Here is a 21,650-nt window from a genome sequence, read left to right as displayed (position 1 = left end):
GGCACAGTGATTTGGCTTCAACAGCTCATTCAGACAATAGGATTAATACATACAGCTGAAGGTTGGTACACAGAGGATCTGACCCAGATTAGACAAAACATACCTACAAAATACACATAAAAGATGCACCCAGAATTCCTCAAACCACACTGGGGAAATCACTCGGTCTAAGGGTGGTGAACAATTACTTCGTTAGTTCAGATAAAGAACCTGGGAGCCTGACAGAAACAGTAGGCATATCTGTAAGGATTCCTTAATGCTCAAATGATACATCACTAATTAGTGCACAGTCAGACTCACTGAAATTAAAAGAACAACCTGAAATTAAGATAACATGAATTACTCTCTAATCATGTCATTAAACACACAACACACTTTGTTTTGTTTCCTGTATAATTTGAAAGTTGTTCCAATATATAAAGGATGACAAAACTCTACCATAAATTTATCACACAATCTCAATGGTGTCAACTTTTTCTAAGATATTTGTGTCACTTATGTAAACCTGATAAATTACACCGATATGCATAATGTTCTGTGTAAATGTCAGTTTGGATTATGGCATAGCAGAAACATGACTACTGTCACTTTAGAAATTAATGATCTAACACTGACAGCCTTTGAAAACAAAAATACGGTGTAACATTTATTATGCTAACAATGCAAAGACTGACACCATTCCCTTTGGCAGTAACAGCGAACCTTGAATTTTATGAACTGTGTAATCTGGCATTAGTAATAATTATTTCCTATCTTAAAAACTAAGGAGGTTCTCTGATTTCAAAATAAATGCTTCCTTACAATAAAAGCAGTACTGTTGTTCCACAGTACTCTGTTTACAGATCCTATTTATCATCACTATAATGACCGGCCTCATTACCTAGATCAGTCTTCCCTTCACAATGCTGATGCCCACATCATAACATCTGAGCTCTGGATAACATTACATATGAAAACTACTTGACCTGTACTCCAATGGTTCTCATCAAACAACTTTGTAAGCCGTGAAAAACAACAGTTCCTTTTGGAGGGACCCAAGGGCAAACAAAACACATTTGTTAAACAGCTGGTAACATATTCTGACCCCAAAATTGAGCACAATGTAGCAGCAAAGAGATTTCATAAATCCTGTACGGAACGTGGTTAGTAGTAACTACATTAAGAGCAATATATTTTTGATTTTTCCAGTCAGAAATTTCATATGGTCAACTCATTTTCAAACTCTTCTCCAATTATAAATATATCAAAAATAAATGAAGGAAATTTATAAATAAAATCTAAAAATAGTCTCAGGGCAATACAGTCAATTTCTTTACTAGGCCTGGGCTATCAACTTGTAAATTTGTATTTTTACATTAAGTGCCCTTTGCCAGACACATTAGCATGAGGTTTGTTGTCAGAGAAGAAATTAACACATACAACAACAGAACAAAGGCAGATTATAATATTATATGGCACAGGCTCAAAAAAAAAAAACTGAACTAAAACAAATTGAACACATTCAAAATTTACAACGAACTGCCACGACCCGCACAATTCATGTCATTAAGGATCTCTACAAAAGAATATGAAATACATTGAAGTAAACCCATTTTATGGTATAAAAGAATTTTACACACTGAACAACACTTACTTGTTTCTAAGAAAATAATGGTTGTCATTATCTTGCACATTCTTCCTATTTGTAATGGTTATTAGCTAGTCGGGTCACTATACTCACTGCCTTAATTATTCTTCTTATGTATTAATAATTACCTGTATTTAAATTACTGTCTGTAAATATTGTCTTAATTTTTTTTGTGTACCACTGATGAAGCATAACTCATTTCATATTATCAATGACTGATTTCTTTATTTGAATTCTTGTGCAGTATCAGTTCCCCAAATTTTCCACATTCATGTAAACTTGCATATTCCAGAGCGTCAAACTAATGCATTCGAAAATAAATACAAAACACTTGCTGTCTGATTACATGGAATAACACCCCCCCCCCTCCCCCAATGTCTCATTTTAAATCGGTGGCATTAATGCCCAATACTACAATAAACTTAGTATAATTCTGTAACTTGCTTCAGCATACTATACCCAACCACAAAAATCTTCAGTGTGGTGCAATTGATTTCACAATCTGCAACTCACATTTGTTGATGGAAATATTAAAGCTCTTTAAGCTGCATAATAAATTATGACCGGACTTCAGAAAGTAAGACACAGAGATATAATAGTTGCATCACAGTGTGAGAGCGAAATGGCGTAGCAACTGGAAATGTACTGAAAGTTGAAGCATGTGCGACAGTAGCCAATGATTTTTGTGGGAAAAATGTATAAACAGCAAACAGATTCATCATGAATTTCCAGTAGTATATCGACCAAACGAAATGTTATGTCCGGCAGCAGTGAAAGTTGCCAACAATTTGACCAAGGCCACACAGACATGGGTGACACTAATTAGGAAAGAAGACCCTCGGCATTGATCACATGACAAAGTACAGGCAATATAGAAACTGAATGACAGCGACTATTGATTTTCTGATTAGGATTGTCACATAGCCATTCTCAAACGTCCTCGAGACCAAGGAGCGGATTTTTGAGGTCAAGGAACTGCGCAATTGATAGAACGTTCCAACCATGTTTTAAAGAGACTTTATGACTATGCTTGGGGGGGAGGGGAGAATCAGTGTCCTGTATATGTATCACTTTGAAATATAGTGCAGCATTTAATGAACGTTACTTGACAGCCATAATAATGTTGAGACTTACTTTTTAAAGCCCCTTGTATAGTGATGTAAAATGCTTGAACATTTGTTAGTTGGGGCAAATGCCCAAAATTCATAAATGTTTGAGCATTTACAAATTTTGAAGATTAACTGATAAGTGGCACTTGTAAAAAAATTTTAAACTGATGTTTTGTACTGGAAATTGTTTTTGCAACACTGCTTCTGTAATGATTGAGTAACTAAGTTGAAAAAGCTACTTGAGAGTTAGAGAAGAGTTATTCAAGGAAATAAATTGGACATCAGTTCTCGGGGTAGTAAAAAATATATTGCCGATTCTGATTCCATGAGTCAAAGAATCACCGATTCTCTAGGAACCTAACAGTATCATAATCTAATCATTCCAGTGTCTTCAGCATAGATTCTTTGTTAATAAATCTTTATTATGTTAGTGTTCTAATTTCGTCTTCAAAGTAGTGTAGTCATACAAAAGTTGTTAAACAAAGGAGTGGAATAGAAACTATAGTCTGTCTCAAGGCACTACATCTGACAAAGCATTTTTTTTCCCCCCCACTGAAAACAGTTTAACATTTAAGAATACATTCATTGTTAAGAGGCGCATGCCAGCCATTTAATACGTTCAGTACAATTTGTTATCAATAATCTTTCTTCAGTAATATTGAGAGATTTGACACAGATTATAAAGTGTGTTACATTACCTAAGGCCAATTTTTTAAAAAAATATATATACCTGCTTATCACTACACAGCTGTTCAAGAGAGTGAGTGAGTATTTTTTTGAAATGACTGTTAAAAAAATAAATAAATTCTTTTCCTTCTTGGTAATAATATCAATGAACGACATACTAATATCGAGAGTATCATCTCATCCCTTATTTTAAATGGTAAAATATACATTTTAGCAGTAAAAACTTTAAAAGTTCTTTTTTTATATAAATGCCCAGATTTTGGGCATTTAAAACTGCTTTGGGCAAATGTTCATTTATAAACATTCTGTCCATTGGGCATATGCCTGTCCCACATCACTACTGTTGAAAAAGGAATAAGTCAGTCCAGATCAAAACAACTAATTTTTGTTAATTCTTGAACTTTGATGTCTTAGTCTCTCCAATTATTTTTCAACATTTGCCACCAACCATGCAGATTACAAATAGCGAAAATGCTAATACCTTCTAGCAATGCTAGTCAATGTTTTCAGTTTTCAAAATGGAAAAAAAACTGACTTAGACACATTTTGGGGGGTTAATTTGTATGCACAAAACTATTGAAGCTATAGAGTTGACTTCTCATTTCATAGTTATTTAACTGTGCTTCCATTTCATATGAAATACAAGTACTGTGAAATTAAATTAATATTCCAAAAATATAAAACTTATTTTTTTAAAATCTCAAAAGCAGCCATAATTTTTCTTTGAAAAGTGTACGTCTCTTACACATTTCTGTACACCTTTGATAAAAATTAAAAATAGAAAAGGATGAGTTGAAAGGGAGTTTAAATTTTAAATATATTCCTGCACCACACTAATTTTTCTTGAATCTAGCCATAAAAACAGTGTGAAACATTTTACTTTTTTGTTTACTCTACAGCTACGCTCGATAAATAATAAACTAATATCTAACGGTAAGGTCTGGACCTTCTGTTGATTTGATGTGGGCTGACTCTACCAAACCTTGAGCATTGTTAGCTTTGTGACAGTGGCAGAATTATGTACCAGCATGTTTGAAGAGATCTATACATTCCTAAAAATGAGATACTGAAGATAAAGTAACCCACTGTGTGTATAACAGTGTGACAGCAAGTAAAAAAGAGTGTATTCCCACAAAGAGCATCCAAGTTAGTAGAAAAGGGAAACAAAAGCAGCACTTTCACAGAATACTACACCCACTATTAATGGCAAACCAAAAGGTTCTATTCATGTAATTTTTTATGAAGTGTGTCATAAGTGTTTAGCGATTTCGTTAACTTCTGCAATCTCTCCATCACTTGTTCCCGTTCTTTCATTGTCACATGTCTAGCTTATACTGACCATTCTTCTAGATGGTTTCCATGATAGTGAACAAACAATACAAGTATATTGGCAATAATACGCACCAATCATGTGTGTCATTAAAACTACTCTTTAATGAGTCATTGTACTAACGTTTTTCAATTAACCCTTGTCCAACTTTCGTTGATATCATGACTATGAGGCCAAATAACTCCAAAGGTGTTACAGAACCTAATGTGTTCACCTCTAAATTGTTTACTAAAACCTTGCTGACACTCACCATGTCTGAATGCTGTGTGAAGTCTACACCGTCTTGTTTAAGCCTGGTATACAAAGATGGTATGAGATTCAGTTGAGGGTCTGTTTTGAAATCACCTTCAGCCCACTTTTTCAACAACTGTTTCAATTTATCAGCAATTCGTGGCTGACTTCGGGCTAGCAGTTTTCGAAATTCTGTTTCAAAATCTCTTGATGCAACTTCCAGATGGAAGGGTTTTCCACAATTGCTCACACAGGCATCCAGTAACTGAAATAAAAAAGAAATCTAATTGTATACATATTTATGTTTTCGTCTGGAGATGGTATGTAACATAACAATTTGGATTTGTTAATGGGAGATTTCTGTTACGGTCAGGAAAAGCTTAATTAGTTAATCTGCAAGAAATACAAAACTGACTCTCCATAATTAGTATGATCTGATGCAGATCTTACCGTTAAGGCTTGCATAACAATGTGGGGATCCTGGTGATTAAGCCGTCTCACAATAGACCGCAAACAGTCCTTAGCATGTGTAGGTGAAGTCCCCACTTTGTCACATATGTCCATGATCAGCCCCCATTCTTCCGAAGTATTCTTCTCGTCAGTGGCTTTCTCTAAATAGTGACACACTGCATGAAGTACTTGAATACTTTTAAAAAACGCTGGTGACTACTGATTTAAAGAAATTAGCTTTTATTAATGTAAAGTCCTCCATGCAGTCACTGACTACGCAGAAATCCGGCAACGTTCTACAGTATTTTGCGAGAGCTGTTCTAATATGACGACATTTACAACCATTTAAAACAAAGGTTCCCTGACAAAACAGATTTGGTCTCCAGGAAATTAACCAATCTGACATGAAGGGATGATGCACATAAAGCATGCAAATAACAGTGCTCGCAATTTTCTCAACACACACATACATACACACACAAATTAATTGACACACTATACCACACGTCAAGTGAAACCTGACAAATGTTATGACGAGTGGAAGAAACCTTACCAACATCAGCATCAAACGGTGATGACGTAGAAAATATTCCCATTTTCTGGCCCGAAATTATTGTCACAAATAACTATCTTGATATTCGCCTTTAATTTAGCAATCACAAACCTTATCATTCAGGTGACTTTTGGTCATTGCCCGTATAAACACACACTCTGTGAAACAGGTACAGATAACTAATAGCAACCCAGCTGCATCATCGATTCTAAGATATTAGTATTCTCAATGAATGAAACGTCACGAATATTACAGTTGTGTCAGCGTAGTTGTATTATTCCGACAGTGGAGTTCAGTAATAATTCTGCAAGTGCGAAAGTAGCAGTACTTATGAATCTGTGATAATAACAATCTCATAGTTTCTTAGCTGAAATGGACTCAGTTTGATCGCTGGCCCCTGCGTTCGAACGAATCCAAATAGAAATAGTAACAAACAGCGTACTTGATAATTGTTTTTCATTTTCTGCAGGCAACTATAACAAGCAGAGTTTCTGAGATTTATAGCACCAAATGCGTCCCTGTCGTCTACTGCCAACATAAAATTACACGAAATATATGTAAGGCACAAGTTGGTTCCTTTTATTTTCAATTCATATAGTACCAACACAATAATGAGCGTCTCTGATTCTCCTTATTTGCAGTTTTTTAAACAATAGTCCCTTTTTCGTTATTCTGTAGTAGAATATACTAACGTACGCCATGTGATTGCGATATCCAAATATACAGATGGCGGTAGCACCGCGTACACAAGGTATAAAATGGTCGTAGTGCATTGACGGAGCTGTTACGTGTACTACCTAGGTGACTCTTGTGAAAAGGTATCCGATGTCGTTATGGTAGCACGACGAGAACTGACAGAGTCTGTAAGTAGAATGGTAGTTGGAACAGCATGCATGGAACATTTCATTTTGCAAATCGTTAGAGAATTCAATATTTCGAGTTGCACAATGTCAAGAGTGTACCGAGAATACCAACCTTCACGCATTGCCTCTCGACAGGGACAATATAGTGGCAGACGACCTTCGCTTAACGACTGAGAGCAGCTGCATTTGCACAGCATTGTCAGTGTGAACAAACAAGAAACATTGTGTGGAATAACCGCAGAAATCAGTGTGGTACGTACAACAAATGTAAACATTAGGGCAGTGCAGGAATTTTGCGTTAATGGGCTATGGCAGCAGACAACTGACGAGAGTAACAGCATGACATCTCCTGTAGCACCTCTCCTGAGCTATTGACCATATCAATTAGGCCCCTGATTACTGAAAAACCATGGCCTGGTTAGATGAGTCCCGACTCCAGTTGGTAAGAGCTGATGGTAGGATTAGCGAGTCGCGCAGACCACTTGAAGCCATGGACCAAACCTGTCAATAAGGCACTATGCAAGCTGATGTTGGCTCCACAATAGTGTGGACAGTGTTTACATCATAGGGGCTGGGTCCTCTGTTACAACTGAACCAATCATTGACTGGAAATGATTAAGTTAGTCTACTGGGAGATCATTTGCAGTCATTCATGGACTTCATGTTCCCAAAAAACGATGGAATTTTTGTGGATGACTGTGCTAGATGTCACGAGGCCTCAACTGTTCCCCATTGGTTTGAAAAATATTCAGGACAATTCGAGCAAATGATATGGTCATCCAGGTCGCCTGCCATGAACCCCATTGAAGATTTATGGGACGTAATTGAAAGGTCATTTTGCGCACAAAATCCGTCACTGATAACACTTTCGCACCAAAGACAGCATGGCTCAATATTTCTGCTGGGAACTTGTTGAGTCCATGCCACGTCGAGTTGCTGCGCTATGCCAGGCAAAAGGATGTCCAGCACAATATTAGGAGGTATCTCACGACTTTTGTCACCTCATTGTATGTACAACTTATGAAAGTATCAGTATTTTGTCTTTTCTTTTCTTATTCCTCGTCGTAAAAGAATGTAAATAGAATGTACAAGTTCATCATGTAAAATACAGAGCTAAACTATAGGCTTATTGTACAACCACACATTTTAAGTAAATTGTCGCTAGACATGATATCAGCTGTTGTGAATGAACAGAAGCCTGTTCAGTTAACCAGTCAAAAAGATACACCTTACATGCAAATAAAAATTACTATTGATATTAACAACAGAGATAATGATAGTTCAAATATAAAACAATGTATTTGTTTGCCTCTATTAATAAATGACAAGGTAGTAAAAATAAGGCCTCCTCTGGAGATATGCCATTTTAGTGATGGTATTATTATGCTTTCTGTAACTGTTTTACTACAAAGAGGTAAAAGATGCTAATAACCTTCCATAAACGAATGACTAACTATAGATTACATCCTTGTCTTCCCTTTCAACAATCACTAATATTAATTGTGTAATATTTTAGGAAAAGTACTTTGTCAGCAGCTGTAACTGTAGATTAGGGGAGAGAGATCAAACCAGCACTTTGACACATTAGCTAATTTTGCAAAGATACATGAGATGTCATTATTGACAGTTCCTTAACTGTAATATATTTCAGTGGTTAATTAGCACCTCGCTCAGGAAATCTCTAGGTAACGAATTTTATTATTATCACTTGTAATACTAAAGTATGTGGTGCAAGCCAGTGAATGGGCTATTGGCATGACTGCCACTAGTGTACAACCTATGTTGGTCACAGCACTATGAAGAGGAGAGTGGCAGGCCAGTTGCTCAGAGCATCTTTCACCCCATGAAAAATTTCACAGTATACATTTGACAACCAACTGAGTGGACCTGGGGACGTTCTGAATAGATCTGAAAGAGGAAAAGTCCATGCCCCTCCCTATGATTGAACCAAAGTATCCAGGGCTGGAGTCTAGTCCTTCATCTGTCAAATACATTTGTCATTTACACTCAGAAAGACGAAAGATGCATATCAGTAAAAATGTAGGAACATAAAGAACTGCTTCTGACGATTTTTTGGGAGGTTAAGAAGGGAAACATATATGACATAAATACACTTTACAAGTTTCAGTTGTACAGGTGACAATTCAAAAACGCAATGAACCATTAACTGCCAAGTTTAGATTTTCGTTGACTGTTTTTACAACTTGTGCTGTATGCTACAGCTAGTATTAGGGACTGAAATTCAATGTTCCAGTTTCTTTGTTCTGATCCTGTATGGGAGTGGGAAGGGGAGGGAATGTGTCATGAAGCGCATCTTGCCACACCCTAACACTACTTTCACCAAATCCAGATTAATATGCTGACCCAGTGAAGACACGGGATGCATGAGGTCTCTATCCAAGGGATAGGGAGCTCGTGTATGTCAACTGCTGACCACGCCATCCTCCATTATGCAGACCATGGACCTGCTACTTCTCAGTTGAGCTGCTCCTCATGGCAGGTATCTACACTGATCATGCAACTATGGATGAGGACAAGACATGGGATAAGGCCAGTGAAGAGAAGAAGGACTAAAATATTTCCTCAGGACATCAAGCTGTACAATAACGGACTATACTGGCAAGTAGTGAGTTAAGACGCTTGTAAAGTCAAGTAGAGAACAACAAATGACCAAATACAGCACTACTACTCCGTTATTAAGTTCCAAATACGACGAACAGTCTTCATTTCTCCTAGGTGGTTCATCATTGATGATTACAGTGAAACGCTCACTCTCCTCAGGAGTTTATGGCAGTAGGCTTCTGTTCATCCAAGACACTACAGCCCACCAAATATCAACAAGGATAGAGTCCCACTTTCGCTCACAATGTAAGTAGCAGTGGAACAAGAAATTGTTTGTTAGTCAATTTTGTGTCATCATCTAGAACAAAGATCACCTGATCACTACAGCCATCGAATCTCTTACTTTCCATATAGTGTATTTACGACATTTATGTTGCTTGTGTCTTTGGAGCTCATTGGTTGCAGATCAGTGGAGGGCACTTTGGAGCTGTTTGGGCATGTGGTTACTACAAATGCATTTTATTTACAAGACTGAGGAATGTGCTGAGACCTGTCAAAGACAATCTTAGTCTTAAGATCAGATTCCAGGTCAATGTGGAATGTTGTACATTGGCCAGATATATAATATGGAGCAAGACCATTAACACGAATATGATTTTCGTAAAGAAAGTATGCTGCGGAGACATGGCTTAGCCGCAACCTGGGGAAAGGTAGATGACAAGTTATTGGCGGAAGTAAAGCTACGAGAACGTGTCGTGCGACGTGCTTGGGTAGCTCATTCAGTAAAACACTTGCCCACAAAAGACAAATGTCCCGAGTTCCAGTCCGTTACATAGTTTCAATCTGCCAGGAACTTTCATTCCTGCGCACTCTCTGCTGCAGAGTAAACATTTGATTCTGGAAACATTCCCCAGGCCGTGGCTAAGCCATGTCTCTGCAATATCCTTTTTTCCAGTAGTGCTAGTCTTGCAAGTTGACCAGGAGAACTAATGTGGTGTTCGGAAAGTAGGAGACGAGGTACTGGCGGAAGTAAAGCTGTGAGGACGGGTCGTGAGTAGTAATTGGGTTGCTCAGTCAGCAGAGCACCTGCCCATGGAGGGCAAATGTCCCGTGTTCGAGTCTCAGTGCAGCACACAGTTTTAATCTCCCAGGAACTTTCATATCAGTGCACTCTCCACTGTAGAGTGAAAATTCCATTCTGGTAATCATGTCTAACTTTTTATTGCTCACTTTACTTGTAATAATTTCGCTGAATGACTTCATCTTGTTACTATTCTGTTTTCACAAATTAATTGTTTGTTAACTTGATTAATGCAATTAGAACTATCTAGCAGTATTTAACATTTTATTTCCAATGCTGTAAATGTTCTTCCCCTAAATTGCCTAGTGCCACCCTTCTAGTCTGTTAGTCCCCTGAGACTAGGGTCAACCAATATTTGTTTGTCAGATAGACTCTCTTGCTTTTCTAAAACATTTGTAGTGGGTAATTTATTGAGTCTCAATGAGTCAATGATTTGTAACCAGTAGGTTCACTCAGCATGTAAGTGTTGTGGAAATGCTCTGTGAATTCAAATATGTGTCGGATAAAGCCATTCTCTCCACGAAATACTATTCAGAAAGTCCAACATACATTTTACACAAGTACTGTGAAGATTAGATAAGTGAAATCGAGGCTCATATGGTAAAGTATAGATAGTTTTCCTTTGCTCCATTTGCGTGTGGAACAGGAATAGCGTGACTAACAGTGGCACAGGGGTAGTCTCTGCCATGCACCATACCTCAGCTTGAGGAGTATGTACAGGGTGTCTCACGAAAGGTGACCAGGAGCGGTCTGGAGGTCACGCGACTTGGCCACCATCTGCTGCCACTGCAGCTGGCAGCCGCCGCCGCACCCAGCTTTCAGGCACTAATCTGTCACTAGTCGGCTGCGCGCGCGCATCCCCTGAGTTAAGCATAGACAACGTTGCCATCTGATTAACTTAAGCTTACTTTTATTTGCAGCAGGTGCTCAAAATGATGTCCCTCTGTGGTAAGAGTAGCTGGACATCTCCTGAACACAGACGAATTTCGGCTGCCGAAATCTGGGAAATGACTAGCCAAACACTGTTTTTCAACTCTTTGAGCATGTGAGAACTGGATACATACATCTTGTCTTTTAACATTCCCCAAAGATAAAAATCACATGGATTTAGATCTGGAGAACAAGGAGGCCAGTCAACTATCCCATCATCAAAAACATTTGGTATTGCTATCATACAAGAAGAAGCGTTGGCGATGTGTGGTCTTGCGCTGTCCTCCATGAAATATCCATACAACATTTGGTTAGGTGTTAGTTCTAGAAAAAAGGATGCAGTATGTTTTTCGGATACACGTCAGAATGTATTGTTTTGTAGAAAAAGATTGATCCAGTAACTCATCTTGCGCTGACTGCACACCACACTCCTTTTTTGACATCATGCAGAAGTTGTTGATGTAATTCATGAGGATTTTCGGAACTCCATTATCAATTGTTCTGAGAATTTACATGCTCTGACAAATATAGTCATGCTTCATAAGTAAAAAAGCATCTCAACATCAACTTCCCCATCGTGCACAGACCATTGTGTAGATACATAAGGAAAAGCCCCAACACACTACGACAAAAATTAAAAACCAATGATAATAAACACTAGTGCGACTGCTGTAAGGTCAGAAAAGAACTATTTTGCTGTGCCAGAAGGCGAATGACAAATGATGGAAATTTCATTCAATTTCTTTTTGTCAATTATTTAATAGACTCTGTCTTTAGTTTTCATAGGGAGAAGACATATTCTTGTGAGAAGTCTGTAGTAGACATTGTAGTATCTGAATAGTAATTTTTATGAAAACATGTAGTGTGAGGATTCTTATTAGTGTAAAACTACGAAAGTTTTCATTTCCTTCCACACATTATGCTTACGTTGTGTCACTGTAGCTGCCTGCATCTGAAGAGGAAGTCCAATAAAAATCAGCATTGTATTCATGGTCAAAAATGTAAACTACTTATGGCGGAAGAAGAAATATGTACATTACTAATTTACGGAAATCTCAACGGCGTAGAGAACGCAAAAATCGACGTAAGTTCACGCTGCTACTGACTTACAGTTTACAAGAGTTGTAAATTAAGACCAAAAGATAATCCATTTGATTCAATTCATTCACTTCAAAACTTATAAAAATCAAATTTTGTACGATTGTAATTAATTTGTATTATTTTTTATATATATTTGCACATTTGGCGACCTGGTGACATGACACTGAGGAAGCCATGAAACCAGTTGTGTATAAATCGTTCAAAATTATTTACAACATTGTATGAAATTTTTTACATGTACTAATTATTTTTAATTTTTCATGTGCAACATCACGACTGGGAGCAAAATAACCAGAACCAAAAATTCTTGTGGATAAAGTAACCAATTCAAAAGTGAATCAAAAGTGAAACTGGAATTTACAGAAAATTTTGGAAATACATTGTTTGTTTCATCGCAGCAAAGGTAGGTCCGCTGGTCAACCGCTTGCTGAGCTATACTTGGTAGCCTCTCCTGCGTAGTAATTAGACATCCCTTTCCTTAATTTCCCTTCCTGAATGTATTGTACTGAATTTTTCAGAAATTTTACATAATGATTAGCGAGAGGAAAGTTTGAAGTTTTTGTGTCACAACATTTCGCGCATCATAAAAGTAGCCAATTAACGCTTGACGACACGTAAATCGTATGTTCAAATTTCCAAAAACAGTATATTTCAATATTCTATTTTTCAAAATTTTAATTTTAATATTGAATCAAAATGGGGCAAAAATCAGTTTCCTTTTTTGTTGACAATTGCGAAAACGCAATGAGCCAAGATGGCGTGCAATTGCAAGACAGAACACCTGAAGCACCAGTGCCATGTCTTCCAAACTTGGACGTATTGAGTAGATCAGAGATGAACATAACCGAAGTGACAAGTGTTCGTGAGCTGTCACAGAGTTCTAACTTTGATGTTACGTGAATGACAATAGATGAAACTACATCACATATCTCCATGAGCAACATTCTGCTCGCACAGGAAAACATGGAAAGCGAAGATAACATGATTTTTGACGTCACTTTACCGTCACCCATCATACGAAATCCAAATGATGATTTACAAAGCACAGTTGTTAACAACCAAAGTACATTGGATGGCAACCAAAATGACACACTTGCCCTGGTACTTCAAAAACTCGATAGTATGAACACCAATTTGCGTACAGACATAAAAAATATAATCACTAATTTGTGTATGGACATAAATACAAAATTTGACAGTTTGTCACAAAACAATACTATAGTAACACAAGACATAAACAACATAAAACAAAAGCAGAAACAAGTTTCAAAAGATTTTTAGAATGCAGTCACACAACATACCAGTGATTTGACAAAGAATTTTCACGAAGAAATGAATTTAAAATTTAAAGACATGAAAAAACAGCTAAAGCAAGATGTACTTTTCAAAGTAAACAATGACATTACGGAAAGAAAACAGTAATTACACACGCTTAAAGAGCTAAACGATACAGTAGAGCAGCAAATAAAAGCGAGTAAAGACACACACACAAACGTGGAATCTACACAAACACAATTAACTTCCACAGTAAAGAACATTGCTACCGAAGTGAACAAACTGCATAACGATTACGAAAATATACCGATAGCTATTGACGAACTCACTTTAAAAGTAGCATCACTTGAAATCGAATCAGTCTGTGCCAAAAAGGAAAGAGACAACATTAGTGAAAATTTATCGGATGTAATTTCACAATCTGAAGCAGATAATTTGACAAACAAAACAGTACCACAGCGGAAAAAGTAGTGAATGAATGTAGATTAATCAATGATGTACTTGAAAAAGTTATTCAGCAAAAGGAAAATGACATTATCGACAAAGTGAACACCAATTTGCAAGATATGGAGCGCAGAATACACAGCTACTTAGGTGAAGTGTTACAGATATACAAGTTGTACACATAAACAAAGAGCCAGCCACAGCAAACCAAAGTAATGTATGTACACAGATCATTGCAAACCTCACAAACAATGCCCGTAGTAATGACAGACCACAGAGTGTGAGTTTACATGGCATAACACCAGAACCAGTACCTATGAGAAATGTAAATAATTATGACAGCTATGTAAACACAGCACAAAATGCAAACAGCTTGTCCACTATATTTGCTGACGAAGGTCTATTAAGACACCGTCAATTTCCAACGTTTAAAAGTGAAGGTAAGAGGATGAACCCTGCTGTATTTATTAGTCGTTTTCGACATGTGTTTCTTAGAAATTGGACGGAAGCACCAAATATCAATTTGTTGTTGGGTACACGCAAGGCAATGTACTTTAGTGGGCAACCGAGGTAGCCGAGCGTTGAACAACATATTTACAATTTGAATGGGCATTCCTTGACAAATACTGGTCAGAAGCCATACAGGAGAGACTTAGGCGAGAGGTTTTTAACGCTACCCCTTTTAATAGCAAATATGGTAGCTTGCGAGGGTATTTTGAGAAGTATCTCAATAAAACACGTTATTGGACGAATCCTATTTCTCATGTTGATGTTTTAAAAATTTTAAAAAGTCGTTTGCTATTAGATATTCGTGAAAAATTAGTTACTACACCTGAGTACGACATAGAATATTTTCTATCCATTTTAGACTCAATCGATGTAATATATGAGAACAGAGTAATAACAAATAGAGTGTCAGACAGCCAAACACCACAACATAACTCGAATAGTCAATACAAAAAGCCAGATGCGAACATACAGCAAAGTTGGTACGCGCATCCACAAGGATACATTAACTCCTGTAATGGATACAGGAATGGAAATGCAAGAACAAAAGATTTAAACAAAACTTACTGTACAAAGGAACGGTTACCATCTGCAAGGTAATTTCAATCCCTCCTCTCAAAACTATGCACCGCGTGCAAATAAAAACAGTCAGCCACACCAATGGCTGGCGCGCGGCAACAACAATAACATGCTACATGCTGGACCGCAGCCAACCTTTGCCCAACAAAGTCACAATATGGCAACATTCCACAACAGCCATATGAACACTCGAGAAAGTATGTCACGAGCTGGTAATGATACAAACTGGAGAAACAATCACACAGTACAACTGACAGAAATTGTTCCGTGCACAGAAGTAGATCAGACTACACTGCAGGAAAACCCGAATTGTTCGTAGCTGAGCCCCATACTATAGACATTACAAGCGATGGGTGCAAATCAGATTTTCAAACATGTTTCGTACGATTCGATGAGCAAGGAGACATAAAAGACAATCTATACCAACATGAACTATAATCGTCGAAAACTACACTAGCGAAACAAGTGCAAGCAGTAATCAGGTAAGTATGTGTATTTTTGAATGGAATATGTATAGACTTAGGTAGTTTTCTTGTTTTGCAAGCCAAGACAAACATTTGACTAGAAGGAAGTGTAAAAACACAGCTTCAAGTGAAGCGAAATGCAAACTGGAGCAGCGTAAGAGTCAGATGTGCATGCTCAACAATGGATGCTTATGTCAGTACTAGGGAAGAGACATTGCACGGCGCAACCAAATAAAAATGTGAAGCTGCATAAGTATAAAACTCAATTTCAAAATAAATAATAACACGTAACAACTATATTTACTATCAGGGAATGAAAGAATATAACATTATATCGACATGCGAAGTTGCGCCAATACCAAGATATATACATTGTAATTAGAATTAAAAGAAATCATTACAACTAAATATACAGGACGTGTTAGCTAACAAAAGATAAGATACTGTAGGAGATGTCAAAGTAATTTTCTTTGCAGGGTAAATGACTAAAAAGAATAAAAAGGCATGTGAATAAATATATTAACAAATAAGAATGAAATATGAAAAACGTCTGTGAATGAATGTGACGACCGAGTATATGAATGGCTTATGAGCTACAAAACACAATTAGGTTTTAAGTTAGTTATAATTTTTTCTTTTATATATTGCAGCGACCAGTCCAGCTACATGGCGCAGAAGAAGAGATTTACGATGGGTGTTATAGGTACCAAATGAAAAAACGGGCTGCACCTCAAAGAAATGATTTAGTTATTAGTATGTCTATGTGTATATCTCGGTCATCAAGGAAAGGAAGAATATGAATATACATCTTCGCAGTGCGACTACAAAACATTTACCCGTAACTACTAACTATGAAGCACACATGAACATGGAGGCATGCGACATCAAATGAATCTAATCAATTCCTATAGCGTCTCATGAGAATATAAACGACAGCATTTCCATGTAATTGTAAAGAGGTAAGCATAAGGTAATGCAAAAACTTCTGCATTACGAACACATGAGTACATGTAAACAAATATAAGCAACGCAGTGATATATAGTATACAAGTCGTTAATACATTTCGGTTCCATGAAAAAGGAGTTCGATCATAAGTGATTTAAGAAAGGAAAAGCAGCATTTCCTTAGTAATCCATAAACCCATAGAATAGTAATCGTTATTCCCTCCCCAACGCAGGAGGCGGAGACAAAGTGTAGTTAAGTCAGCAAAGCGTAATGTAGAATCCTGATGTAAATGATTTTCTCTATTTCTCCCTAGGAAAATTGAACCATGCGTGGCTTGTGATCGTGTCATATCTTATCTGACAGCCTGTTTTTACTGTACTACCACGTCATTGTGTTAATTTCAATTACTGGTGTCACTGAGTTGCCACCTTGCCTGTCCGTGAGCGGCAGCAGCGGCCCTTATCGGTATAAGCCCTGGCGTATTGTCTTTGCTGGCTGCTGTTACTTCGTGGTTGTCATGTGTTCAGGGAGTTCATATCTGCCAGTGAGTTGCAACATGCCAGCAGTAGAGTTTGGACCTGGCAGTAGGACGGTCGGGACACGGCAGGAGTCGGTCGGATTGGAGCGTCAGTGAGGTTCAGATAGCCATGACTCGCATGACCATTGCCGGCACACATGGTTTCAATAGGGACAGTCTTGGTTGAGCGCAGGTTGGTCGTCTGACTGGACGATGTGACTGCTCGCTGATCGTTTATGGCAGAGGTGGGCAAATATTGGCCTGCGGGCCACATGGCCCATCAAGACATTTACAAAAATCATAGGAAAAACAAAATTTCCCTTCCCCGCGCGACTTAAGAAATCCGCGAGCGTCTGCGCTACTTGATAGTGCGTGCTACCGACAGATGTCTCTACAGTCGCGCAACCAACCTAGCTGCATGTGAGTGCGGTGGATTATGGGAACACTACCACCAGCCACCACGGGCACAGAAAAAAGGACTGTGCATCCTGCTATCGGCGCAAATTTATGCTCCACGCAGTGGCTGATGGGAGCGCTGTACCCCTTTCTCCCTCGCCGAGTGAAGAGTACGACGTTCAGAGCAATGTTATTCTGTTTCGAGTGGTTTACTTGTGTTTTGTCTGTGCAGCAGTACAAAGTAATATGTGTAATTTTTTTTTACTTCAGTGTAATCATGACTCCTAAGAAGAAGCGTAAAGTCGGTGATAAGTGCGACTGGACGACCAGATATTTCTTTACTGATGCAGGAAATAAAGCCGCATGCTTACTATGCCATGATACAGTTACCGTTTTCAAGGAGTACAATCTGAAACGACATCACGAAACAAAACACAGTGACTTTGGCTGCAAACTTTCAGGTGAAGAACGAAAAATAAAAGCAGCGGAGTTCGTGAAACGCTTGAAGAAGCAACATGCGTTATTTACGAAGCAAACACCGCTGCAAAATAGTGCTACAGAAGCAAGTTTCATGGTCGCCTATAACCTTGCTAAACGAAACAAACGTATTTCGGATGGCGAGTTTATTAAACAGTGCATGGTAGAGTGTGCAAGTGTATTGTGTCCTGAGGTTAAAACCAAATTTGAGAGCATCATCACCGAGGAATTAATTGGTATAGTATCCATGAAATATAGAACCACTGGTCAGGACTTGTTAGAATGTATTGTTAATTGTGTGGAAACAAGTGGCTTATCCTGGAACGAAATGGTAGCATTACAACGGATAGGGCCAGAGCTTTCTGTGGGAAACATATAGGTATGGTGAAACTTTTAAAAAACAAGTTATAAGCTGAAGACACACAGTGATATTTTGGATTTTCATTGTATTTTACACCAGGAAAACCTCTGCAAGACTGCACTAGAACTAAAGCAAGTGGTAGATCCTGTTGTTGGTGTTGTGAACACAACTGAGCAAGGGCACTCCATCACAGACAATTCAGATCTCTTCTTGAGGAGGTGGGGGCAGAACATGAAGATGTACACTACTGGCCATTAAAATTGCTACACCACGAAGATGACGTGCTACAGCCGCGAAATTTAACCGATAGGAAGAAGATGCTGTGATACGCAAATGATTAGCTTTTCAGAGCATTCACACAAGGTTGGCGCCGGTGGCGACACCTACAACGTGCTGACACGAGCATAGTTTCCACCCGATTTCTCATACACAAACAGCGGTTGGTCGGCGTTGCCTGGTGAAACGTTGTTGTGATCCCTCGTGTAAGAAGGAGAAATGTGTACCATCACGTTTCCGACTTTGATTAAGGTCGGATTGTAGCCCATGCGGTTTATCGTATCGCGACATTGCTGGTCGCGTTGGTCGAGATCCAATGACTGTTAGCAGAATATGGAATCGGTGGGTTCAGGAGGGTAATACGGAACGCCTTGCTGGATCCCAAGGGCCTCGTATCACTAGCAGTCGAGATGACAGGCATCTTATCCGAATGGCTGTAACGGATCGTGCAGCCACGTCTCGATCCCTGAGTCAACAGATGGGGACGTTTGCAAGACAACAACCATCTGCACGAACAGTTCGACGACGTTTGAAGCAGCATGGACTCTCAGCTCGGAGACCATGGCTGCGGTTACCCTTGACGCTGCATCACAGACAGGAGCACCTGCGATGGTGTACTCAACGACGAATCTGGGTGCACGAATGGCAAAACGTGATTTTTTTCGGATGAATCCAGGTTCTGTTTACAGTATCATGATGGTCGCATCCATGTTTGGCAACATCGCGGTGAACGCACATTGGAAGCGTGTATTCGTCATCGCCGTACTGGAGTATCACCCGGCGTGATGGTATGGGGTGCCATTGGTTACACGTCTCGGTCACCTCTTGTTCGCACTGACGGCACTTTGAACAGTGGACGTTACATTTCAGACGTGTTAGGACCCGTGGCTCTACCCTTCATTCAATCCCTGCGAAACCCTGCATTTCAGCAGGATAATGCACGACCGCATGTTGCAGGACCTGTACGGGCCTTTCTGGATACAGAAAATGTTCGACTGCTGCTCTGGCGAGCACATTCTCCAGATCTGTCAGCAATTGAAAACGTCTGGTCAATGGTGGCTGAGCAACTGGCTCGTCACAATACGCCAGTCACAACTCTTGACGAACTGTGGTATCGTGTTGAAGCTGCATGGGCAGCTGTACCTGAACACCCCATCCAAGCTCTGTTTGACTCAATGCCCAGGCATATCAAGGCCGTTATTACGGCCAGAGATGGTTGTTCTGGGTACTAATTTCTCAGGATCTATGCACCCAAATTGCGTGAAAATGTAATCACATGTCAGTTCTAGTACAATATATTTGTCCAACGAATACCAGTTTATCATGTGCATTTCTTCTTGGTGTAGCAATTTTAATGGCCAGTAGTGTAATTTACCGTAACAGTGTGAGGTGGTTGAGCTTGGGCAAAGTATTAAAAAGAGTCTGGGCATTAGAGGATGAAATTATTTTATTTCTGGACACTAAGGAGATATCTCATGATTTTGTTGCAAAAATAGAATGTGAAGAGTGGAGATATGAGATGATGTTTGCAGCTGATATTTTTGAAAAACTGAATGAGCTGAATGTGACATTGCAGGGAAAAGGGATGTTTCCTCATGAAATGTGGACACATATCAAAGCATTTAAAACAAAACTAGGTCTGTTTGCAAGGCAAGCAAATGATGGCAAATTTTGTCATTTCCCTTTACTAGGGAAGCAGAAAGTACCTGGAAGTGTTTCAGCTAAAATTAGGGATTATTTGCAGAGTTTAGAGGCTGAGTTTACTACAAGATTTCAGGATTTTAAGAAAATTGAGCCTCAATTTAATGTTTTATTGTATCCCATCACTGCTGATATTGACACTGCACTACAGGAGCTGCAACTTGAACTGATTGACATGCAGGCAGTTCACACACTGAAAGAAATATTTAGTGCTGTAACTTTTGTTGACTTTTATAAATCTTTGTCAGCTGAAAAATTTCCATGTATCAAGAAATTTGCAGGCAAAATGTTCTCCATATTTGGATCAACGTATATTTGTGAACAAAGTTTTTCTTGCTTAAATATCAACAAGAGCAAATACCAAAACTGTTTAACAGACAGTAATTTGCAGGCTGTCATGAGAATATCAACTAGCAGTCTGACTCCTGATTTAAAAAAAATGTGCAAAATTGTGATAGGATGCAATTGTCCCATTAAACTTGTTTTAAAATTTAATGTAGTTGGAGATGGTATTAAATTAGCAAAATAAATGAAATTGAACACAACTATCTTATTTGAGGATGTCAGAATGAAAGAGGCACAAGTGACTTTAGTCTTACCAAACTATAAGAAGTATACTTATACCCCTTTGCTTCTGACTCTTTCATTTACATCTAATGATTTTTATGATAACTTTTATGAAATGTGAAGCTAACTAATCAATGTATTTTAACACTTTCACTGCTACACCCGAAATTGCAACTCTGTGTGTGATATGTGATTAGAAATAAAGAAAACTTGCATTTTCATAAAATTTTTGGAATATATATATGCCGTCAGTATATATATGGCATTAGAAGTGAAAGGTTTATAACGTATGGCCCTCTGCTAACCTCTGTGTCTATAATGTGGCCCCCAAGCTGAAACAATTGCCCACCCCTGGTTTATGGGTTGGTTATGTGTGTGTGTCAACTCGTGGCTCGTCCTCGTCACTGCATAGTCACTGCTTTTGCCATTGGTCGCGTACTACGTCCAAGTGTTTGTGATATTGTGTGTAGCTTATAATTTTGACTGCCCAATTATTTTAGTGCTGTTTCCGTGCTTATGTGTAGCAGTTGGTCGGTTGGCGCAGTCGCGATGTAGCACCGGTGGGGCATGCAGTGTCAGGAAGGTGCTGATAGCCATCACTTGCCCGACGATTGCC

The 21,650-nt window shown here is 38.5% G+C and overlaps 2 protein-coding genes across 5 annotated transcripts in view; one reads left to right on the top strand and one right to left on the bottom strand.

Annotated features, from left to right (window-relative positions):
- Nucleotides 1–6,357, bottom strand: part of LOC124593739 (signal transducing adapter molecule 1) — a 52,095-nt gene extending 45,738 nt beyond the window's left edge. Inside the window, exons 1-3 of one of the 4 annotated variants that reach the window (XM_047132071.1) lie at nt 6,099–6,353; nt 5,435–5,595; nt 5,004–5,249 (exon numbers count right to left, since the gene is read on the bottom strand). In XM_047132071.1, coding sequence (XP_046988027.1) covers nt 5,004–5,249; nt 5,435–5,548 — 360 coding nt within the window. In that variant the 5' untranslated portion in view covers nt 5,549–5,595; nt 6,099–6,353. Of the gene's footprint in view, nt 1–5,003; nt 5,250–5,434; nt 5,596–5,987 lie in introns of all 4 variants that reach the window. The other 3 variants (XM_047132070.1, XM_047132072.1, XM_047132073.1) reach the window with 3 other exon arrangements.
- Nucleotides 6,358–20,120: 13,763 nt separating this feature from the next.
- LOC124594238 (general transcription factor II-I repeat domain-containing protein 2A-like) lies at nt 20,121–20,996 on the top strand. The gene has a single exon (XM_047132603.1). The coding sequence runs from the start codon at nt 20,121–20,123 to the stop codon at nt 20,994–20,996; it is 876 nt and encodes a 291-aa protein (XP_046988559.1).
- Nucleotides 20,997–21,650: the final 654 nt, after the last annotated feature.

The sequence above is a fragment of the Schistocerca americana genome, chromosome 2 (genome assembly GCF_021461395.2).
Source record: "Schistocerca americana isolate TAMUIC-IGC-003095 chromosome 2, iqSchAmer2.1, whole genome shotgun sequence".
NCBI lineage: Eukaryota > Metazoa > Arthropoda > Insecta > Orthoptera > Acrididae > Schistocerca > Schistocerca americana.
The sequence above is the reverse complement of the archived record's forward strand: the minus strand, read 5'-3'. Positions and strand labels throughout refer to the sequence as shown.